The sequence below is a fragment of the Apostichopus japonicus genome, chromosome 4, assembly GCF_037975245.1.
Source record: "Apostichopus japonicus isolate 1M-3 chromosome 4, ASM3797524v1, whole genome shotgun sequence".
Lineage (NCBI taxonomy): Eukaryota > Metazoa > Echinodermata > Holothuroidea > Aspidochirotida > Stichopodidae > Apostichopus > Apostichopus japonicus.
Window position 1 is genome coordinate 4,517,997 of NC_092564.1, and position 9,157 is coordinate 4,527,153.

The 9,157-nt window shown below is 36.1% G+C and overlaps 1 protein-coding gene across 1 annotated transcript in view; it reads right to left on the reverse strand.

The window, feature by feature from the left end:
• LOC139966206 (bone morphogenetic protein receptor type-2-like) overlaps positions 1-7,156 on the reverse strand; it is a 31,144-nt gene extending 23,988 nt beyond the window's left edge. The window contains exons 1-3 of the mRNA XM_071969004.1: positions 6,295-7,156; positions 4,297-4,532; positions 1,818-2,012 (exon numbers count right to left, since the gene is read on the reverse strand). Coding sequence (XP_071825105.1) covers positions 1,818-2,012; positions 4,297-4,342 — 241 coding nt within the window. The 5' untranslated portion in view covers positions 4,343-4,532; positions 6,295-7,156. The remainder of the gene's footprint in view (positions 1-1,817; positions 2,013-4,296; positions 4,533-6,294) is intronic.
• Between the last annotated feature and the right edge of the window lie 2,001 nt (positions 7,157-9,157).

Sequence of the window (9,157 nt, forward strand, 5' to 3'; positions counted from 1 at the left end):
ATAACACTAACATACACCTAAGTGGATGACGTGCCTCAATCAGTAATTCTTAAGTGTGTAATACATGTACTCTGGCTCTGCATCTTATACCAGCTGATGACATTTAATAACCTGCACTACATAAATGCAGCCTCATTGTTATAATGCACACTGATTACTTTAGTAGACCTGTGAGAGTGCTGTACATACTGTAGCCAACTTCACTCTCCATTGCAGATGTGTTTGGAAATGAACATATTCTAAGGGCAATGAATGTCACAGACTAATTGACATGGATTGTCAATGATCTGACTGTCTAGAAAGGACTGAGTACTAGTTTAACATGAAAGGAAGCTGAGGAGACACCCTTCAGTGCTGAGCAATTCTATGTCCACGAAAAGATCAACTTTATCAGAATGACAATAAATACTCCAAGCAAAATGGTTGAAATCAGGAAATAATGAGAACTCATCAAACAAAGATATAACCTACTACGATGATAAGTGGGTGAATAGCCAATCAGTTTTAACACAGAGGAGATGCACTGCCGACGAGAGACTTATCTATTTGCAGATAATAAACAGATTACGAGAGCCACTGCATGTCTCCACTCCTTCCGTTGATTCTACTGTACATACATTATCAATACCACACATTATTGAATTTGTCAGCAATGACAATGTTCTGTATATGTACAGTACATGTACAGTATACAGTACGGCACCATAAAGTACTGTGAATTATACAAGGACAAACATAGTTAAATTACTTCCAAATTTAAGCTGAAAACATTCTACTGTACTTAGAACTCTGTATACATACCAATAACTTAATGATTCCAAATAGATGTATGTACTGTGTGAATATTGTGTAAGTATGTACCAGGGGATAATTTAATGTTCAAATGTTGTGTAACATTTCTGAAGCCTCTGAGGTTTACCTCTGGTAATAAGTACTACGGTTCTTGTGTCAAAAGAAACTAATATACTGTACATATCTTTGCACAGTTTGCATGTATAATTTTGACCATTTTGCAGACAGTACTGTAGCACTTTGCGATGCGAAACTGGATAAATTATATCCCTGGTACCATATATTGTATTTGAGATCTTTTGATTGGAATTCCAAGAAATGAAAAACAAGAGAGGAAGAAAAAAGAAGCAAAGAAAATGAAATGTAAAGAAATACAGCATCATAAATTATAAATATTATAAAAAAAATTTAGAATGTACAACTCAAGGATGTACAGTAGCCTAGGACAACCGACAGAAGGAAAGGAAGGAAAATTATTGCTGCACATTTGTTTCTTCATGAAATATAGCCTACGCTCTTTGCTACAAATGTAAATGCAACTTGTGCTTCCTGAAAAGGTACCTGTAGTACTGTAGCCAGTTTCAAGATTTATCTCCAGAAATTTGTAATTGAGCCAGATCAAAAGACTTCAAGTATCGCTAAACAAGAGCTAAATAGGGACTTTCACTTAATACATCAATAACTTTGCATGTTATTTCAAGAACTCCTTGCGGAGACTGAAACAGAAGAGACAAATTTGTCTTGGTTAATTGTACTTGAGTAGGTTTTGGTGAGAATGAAAGCATGTACTGTACCTGGTGTACTTTCAATACTACTTTGACCATAATTGGTAGGACTCAATCTAACCAGGTCCATAGAAGGACTAAATCACTCAGACTAGTAACAAGCTATCATGGGGGGCTATCATGGGGAATGTACAAGAAATGAGAAACCAAAACACTTCACTGTTCAATTAAAGAAAAGAAAAACATTTAATTTTTTTTCTTTTTAATTTTTTTTAAAATTTAAATAGTAACATACAGTACCTTGTAGCAAAACATGCTGATGCGTGTCCTGAATCCACATTGCAAAACATTTGAAGTATTCATTTGGACATTCTACACTCTTATTTCCTGGTAGTACTGTTCCTTCCATCTCGTTTCGTTTCACTCCCAAAATATCAGAATTCAATCCATCGTCATTAAACTCATAGGCACACTCAGTTGCTCTCACTGTAGATACTGAACATAAGAAGGGAGATAATTAAATGCTTTGAAGTAAAACTTAGGCGTTACTAGGAGTTCTAAATATTTAATGTACATAGGTGATGAGCTACTGTTACACAGGCAGCACTTGTCCAAACGTTGGATAACATGTCTTAATCAACACCTGGCCTTTAAAATACTGTATGTATACATGATCTTTAATGACAACATAATACGGTATACATATTATATAAGCTACTGTACATAACATAAGAAATCTTAGAAAGTCTAGCATTTATCAATTTTGGTTTGCAATTAACTAGTGCCGGCACTGCAGTAACTGTATGTACAGTACAGTAGTTACTGCTTACGTCCCACTTCCAGCTTTTCTCGATGTTGCTCGAAGAGGAAATATCAAGGACAAAACTGTACTGTACATGTCCTTCCCATCAAGTTTCTCTTCTTTTTTATTATAATATATTATTTTTTTATTTTTTTTATTCTTTTGTAATCCATTCTTGATGCATTCAAAGAACACTAGCTTTAACAAGAGTCAGAAGTTTTCCAGTTAAGCTTTTAAATATAGTGCTTCCTTTTTGACACAGTACATTAAATTTTGTGTAAAATGTTTACAGGCTTCATTCAGTAATTAATCAACATCGCTTCTACCATCTCAAACACCTACAGTATGTGCAATTACTACTCATAAGTTAAAGTACTGTATACATCAAAGCCAGCAGTGTGTAAAAAGTACAACTAAGGTCACCCTACTAGATGATTCAGGTTTCATGCTACCTGTAAAAACATTCAGGTAATTAAAACATTAAAACAAATCTGAAATAATGTTCATCTTGATCACCACCTCAGGTGAATAACACTGTGCAGCTAGTGAGAAAGAGATGTACGATTGTTAGCCTGTGTAACAGCTCTGCATTAAGGATGAACACACAGGACAAAAATGTACAGTGAAACTGACATTTCATTTACAAGCTTAATAATTGATACTGTAAGAACGACTCACTGTAGATTTTAAAAACCTTGTTGTATCTGGTCCTGACATTTACAAGCAACCAACTTACAAAAAAAAACATAGCTCTCCTTTGCTATACTGTACCAACTTTAGAACATTTTATTATGATATTTACAGTTAATGCAGTGGGTCAGTATTGGAGGCCTTTTACTGACTGTTAACTGACCTCTAAAACAAGAAGCTTCAACTTGCAAGAGTACACTCTTCATATGACATATTACAGTATGAAATATGTAAACAATAGTCCCTTCATTAATACTTTGTTTAGGAGTGACTTAAGTCGACCTCACCGAAACTTAAGACTGTAGTCGTCTTTAAGGTCATAAGAACAACCTCCACTTTTCATGTTACAATGTTCATTGGTATACAGCATTTTCCAAGATGTTTACATGTCAATACCTAGTGTCACCTTAGGAATTCCTTTGACCTTTCCCAAGAACAATAGTTATTGAATAAATATAATAACCGCATTCATTTTATCATGGTGAGGAGGTAATGCATGGATGCAAACCACACTGCAATTAGACTACATATGGTGACATTTTGTAAAACATTTTTATTTTTACCGCATTATAGACGTTCTATCGGCCCAAACCAGGAATATGAAAACAATTTTAAGCGATATATAAAGGACCATACAGTAGATCCCAACAACAGGTTTCAGTTAAAATAACTACTTGGAGGATCTCAACCCAAGGAATATTGCTGCATTTAAAAATATTTAATACAAATCTTCATGCAGATGGAGCAAGAAAATGAACCAACAAATCAGGGCTGAAGTTTGGTTTAAAAGAGAAAAGTGTGCTCACAGTGAATTGGTGAATACTTCAAAATAGCTTCCAAACAACTTGTTACCTTACAGTATGTAGATTTAAAGGCAATTTAACTTAAGTTTTGAAAATAGTCCACAGCATTGATAACCTATTACTGGATTATTTGTATTTAGTTTTTCTGATGGTAGGCATGTTATAGGTATTTTTCTCACGTTGCAAAATGAAATGAACTTCCAGAAACTTTCTTTTCTCAGCAATCTTCCTTTTTTTTTAATGAAATGGAAGGGTTGTGCCAAATTCTATGAGTTGTGAGCACTGTGAAATGCTACAGGTGCTTAACTAAAGCATTCAATAGGATTTGAAGTTGCTGTGACTCAGCTGTTACTTTTCCTATAGTCCTGTATGGGTAACTCACCCTCATATAGTTAAATACATGTATGTGAAGCAGAAGTAATCTCAGAGCAACATGAAATAAAGATAGCAGATAGAAAATTCCATGATTTAGTAAAGTACTTACCACAAGAAGCAAACAACAAAAAGATCAGCAGTATCAGGCTGGCCATATTGAACACTACTTCAGAAGTAACAGGTAATCAACAGTTTCTTAAACCATCCCTGTATAAGGCACTTCCAGAAAAGACAATCTTTACATAGTAAAAAGCATCCGATAATCACACAGCAAGAGCCGAGCTTGTTTTAATGGTCGCTTTTGGGTATTCTTTCATGGTTAAATACTCCAAGAAATGGCCATCACTGTAGAAAATAAAAGGCAGATTTCCATATTTAATACTGCTACAAAGATGTTAACACATGGATCCCTGGGATGCAGCACCTCAAAACATTTTGTGTCCGCTCAGAGAATACAGTAATTGTCCCTACAATCAACCTAGAGTACTATAGTTATCATACATTCAGGCCAGGTACAGCATGTATGCATACACCTTCTGTACAGGCTCACCTACATACTGTAGACCATGTGAAAATGTTGCACTCAGATGCTGTTAAAGCCACTCAGAAAATCCACAAAGGAAACAGAATAAAGGGATACTATATCATTTTCAACAGGCCCTTAAACGTTGAAAGAAATTTTGCATATATACATACAAATTGATGGTAAGAGACCAAGACCCTGATAGTACAAAACTTCATTATTTAAATCTCATAACATCAACTCCTGAACACTGTAACATACTATTAACAATTTTCCCTATTCAATTTTGTTTGTTAGTTGAACGCATTTTCCCACTTCTCTCATATTACTAGGCAAGTGGTCCTAAACCATGTCTGTTTCGGTCCCCTTCCCATTACGTTAATTTTTACACAATGTTGATTCAAAACCTCTAGCTTCAATTGCTGTGTGTGGCTGTCTGTGCAGGCTTAACACAAATGTTGCACAGTAAACAATACAACTAAACCACACAGTCAGAAGGATGTTTGTAACGAGACACAACTGCCGTGCGGTACAAATATCAAGTCCATTTACCGGCATCTCAATGCGGATGGAACGAATACATTGTGACATCATAATTCATTTTTGCATCAGAGATCAGAGATGCTAGTTTATAAATTGCAAACAAACATTGCCAAAACTCATATGAAAGTATCTAAAACTACTGAGGATGAATATACCCACTGGTAGCATTTTATACAAATTCAACAAATTATAATGGTCTCAATAACTGTAACAAATAAATAATCTCATAAACATTTTCCATCCATAATCAGTTTCAAATTAGCTCAAAGCAATGGCAGAAATAATTCTGCTGTTTAAATGTCGCTTGTTAAATGTTCTCTTCTACCTCCATACTAGGCCTAGATATATCCAACAGCTTTATATGCTTTGCTGCTCTCATTTTGTGTAGCATTGTAAATAGCTTGTAACTTGTCTTTTATTTTACGACGGTCCCTGTATACAAAAACTGCTATAAATCTTTGCCTTTGTTAAGTTGTAACGTTAAGCCCTAGCCTAACATAGGCCTGCATTTTGCAAAGTACCCTTAGTTATTATAGGGTGCGGCAGCTAGACATGTAGATAGTCTCGGCCGTTCTTTTTTAAATAGGCCTCAGCTTAGCCAATTTGTTGTCAGAGTTGTTGGGCTACCAGCATTTGGCCTAGCAAGTAGCATATGCCATAACACCAACGCCTAGCCTACACTACAGTAAGAAACCGTGTTTGTCTTCTAACATCTTTTCTAAGCAATACCTGCAACAGCCTAGCTCATTGTCATTTAGTAAGTGGCCAATGTTACCTGAGTTTGGATATCAGGGTTAAGGCTAGGCAGCAGGCTTGGTATCAATTAGGATCTAGGGCCTACCCTTACTTTTGTTAGACTACGTTGAGTGGACTATGTTAATGGTTAGAGCGACCAAGGCCAGGGCATAACGTACAGTAACTTACACTGCAGACAGAATGTGCAGCTAGGTACTACTACTGGGTTAGTAAATTGAGAAATTTGTTAAAACATAGTACGCCACCAGAAAACAGAACGTAAATCATCTTCATAATAAATCTTACATTAACAAGCAAGCAAAATATTCATCCACCACAAATCTGTGTCTTTCCCATGCGTCTGAAAGATGGTGAAACTAGGTGCAAGTGTCAAGTGTGTATAGGCTCCTATGATATGTACCTATTGCATTTACACTTGACTGTATAGTGCGTATTGCATTTTGGTATTTTCCGATACACTACCATACAAACAACAATATCGGTAGATCTTTGCTCGCACGACCCAATCACAAAATGGGACTACGCAAAAAATGTAGGTCTCAAAAGTTAGTTAGGATAATCTTTAGCACAGATAACACATTAAATCAAGAAATTTCTGTTAATTTTCTAAAACAAATTGCTTTATTATTTTAACGAAAGAGAATGTTTGCATGAATAATTTGATTTGATTAAGTTGACACCGAGGCGCCAGGTTGTTTATCACAGTGCGGATGAATACTGTTGTCTCCGAAACTTGTAAATTGGGGCAAATCATTTGGCACGAAAAAATGATACCGTAATTATAGAGTTTGCCTCTTGGGGAGAAAGGAATTCGACTTGCGTTTCCTTCCCGCTACATTTATGTTATCCATATATCCATATATTCTATAACAGAATTTTTGAAATCGGTAACAACAAAGAGTCTTCCATATTGCGTATTGCAGTCATTTGCACAGACGAGACATCCAACCTCAGGCTGAATTATATATCATTAGCCAACCATAGTAGAAATGTAGTAGGCCTAGTACTATAAAGGGCCTATGCAACATAGTACATCTCACGATGTTCTATTTCTGACACTCCCAGATCCACCCGCAACGTATCGCGAAACATTTCCCCTTGGGAATACAACGAATTCCCAAATGAGAATTTTCTCAGACACGTACTGTTAGAACAAAGCTGAAGCTTGCAGAACTAGAACAGGAGTTTTGATACAATATGTTGTATACAGAACAATTAACACCTTGACATACGGTATCTTTGCAAATCTTTGAAGTATCATGTTTTGGTTCACTGCAACGACTAAATAAAAAGACTGTCACTTGTGAGTAAGTATAGCATTTAGCACCTTGAGCATTGTCATGGACCTATTACTTAAGAAGTCTCCCATGGCCCCTTCCCCATGGTTCACTTTGGAAAGTGGGGCCGCCAGGAGCATTTTAATGTGCCCACCCTTTTGTAACTAGGGTCGTAGGCCTACTCCACGGAAATGCTTTTCAAATATTCGCATACTTTACCATGAACTCGTCGACCTTTAGATTTTTTTCTCGAAATTTTGGAGGCGTTTGGTTTTGTGAAAAATTCTCAGTTTCATTTAAAAGCCAAAATACAAACTGAAATACCTGAAGATAAAACGTCAACATTTAGGATAAAACGGCTTGTCCATATTTCGAAGCACAGCGTCGACATTTCGTCATAAACTACCCAGGTTGAAATCATGTAAAAAAGAAAGTCGAAGTTGGCAAAAGTGAACTTTTGGGCATAAGAAGTTGAAACTTATGAGACTAAAAAAGAGAATTTCGTTAACAAAATCTGGGCAGTACAAATTTAAAGCTGTGTTTAAATAATAGTCGGCCATTTTTGGATCATTATATCGAAATTTCATGTCCATGACATGTGTTCAAGGGAGTGGACGCCCAAGTTGAAATTTTGGTTCACTATATATAAAGTCAACATTTCGAGGAAAAAACAATTTGAAGAGAACTTGTAAAAAATATGGATGAGTCGTAGTGTTGACCAAAATACCGAAATATGAAGAATAAAAATTGGTCGCTCTAAAAATCAAGGTGTCCCGATTGTATGATCTCGAAATATGTAAGAAAGAGTAGTAATTTGGAGACAAAATAGGCAAAATTTCGTTTTATCTGGGCTACCACATCATCTACAGAACTAACACGCTTCTATAGGGAAACCATTAAACCTCATTAAAATTCTGCCCGTCATTTTTTATTGTTTCTTGTACACCATATACGCACTTTATAAGCGATGTACGATCATACAATTTAACTAGTTTTTAATGGAACTAATTAAGAAGCATGACTTGAGGGATCCGAAATTAACTGAAGAAACACTACTATACAGGTATGGGGGCGGGCTTCCGAGTAAACGGGAAATAGACGGTTTAAGCTGGTTATATATATATTGCTTTGTTGTAAAACGTGAAGCTCGGGAGTGACAACGGAGAAACCTCTGATTGAATGAATGTCTTTATCAACTTAGAAAGTAATTACCAAATTTCTACCTTCTCTACTTTCATCCGCAAACCAAGGCCCGCACACCCAAGTCACTCACATATACATTGCACTTTTAACCCACATAAAAAAAATGAAAGTTTTTATTAGCTGCATATAACCTTGCGTGTATATCGTGCCGAATTCTATGTACCTAATTTATCACAGTCTAATTATGACTAACAAAGGACCAGCGTTTCACGTCAGTAACATTCATTTTCTCTGGGGTATGACCCCAGACCCTCCCTATGCATGGGTCTACCACAACGACATCAGGGCCACACTCCCCACTTTTTAAAAAAAATCCCGGGTCTGTCAGGTATTTCAAGAGCCTTGAATAATGGCGCCGTATATCATAGACTATACTGCTTTTAGGGGAACCCAATGTTTGTCTAGGGTGGTGGGGCATGCATGAAAGAAGAAAAAACCCGTTTTTCTGACCTTTTTTGTTACGGGTTTGGGGATTGACAGATAGGGCTATTTGGATTTCCTTCACGCTATCAGTCATCATTCGCAAAATATACAACAAGTTTTGAGACAAGTTTGTTGTTATTGCTGCTATAGGATGTTTCAAAAACATGATTTCTCATAGTATAAATAGAGGATACTTTTTTTTCATACATGGTATATGGATTTGCCATATTGAGTTTATTCTGTTG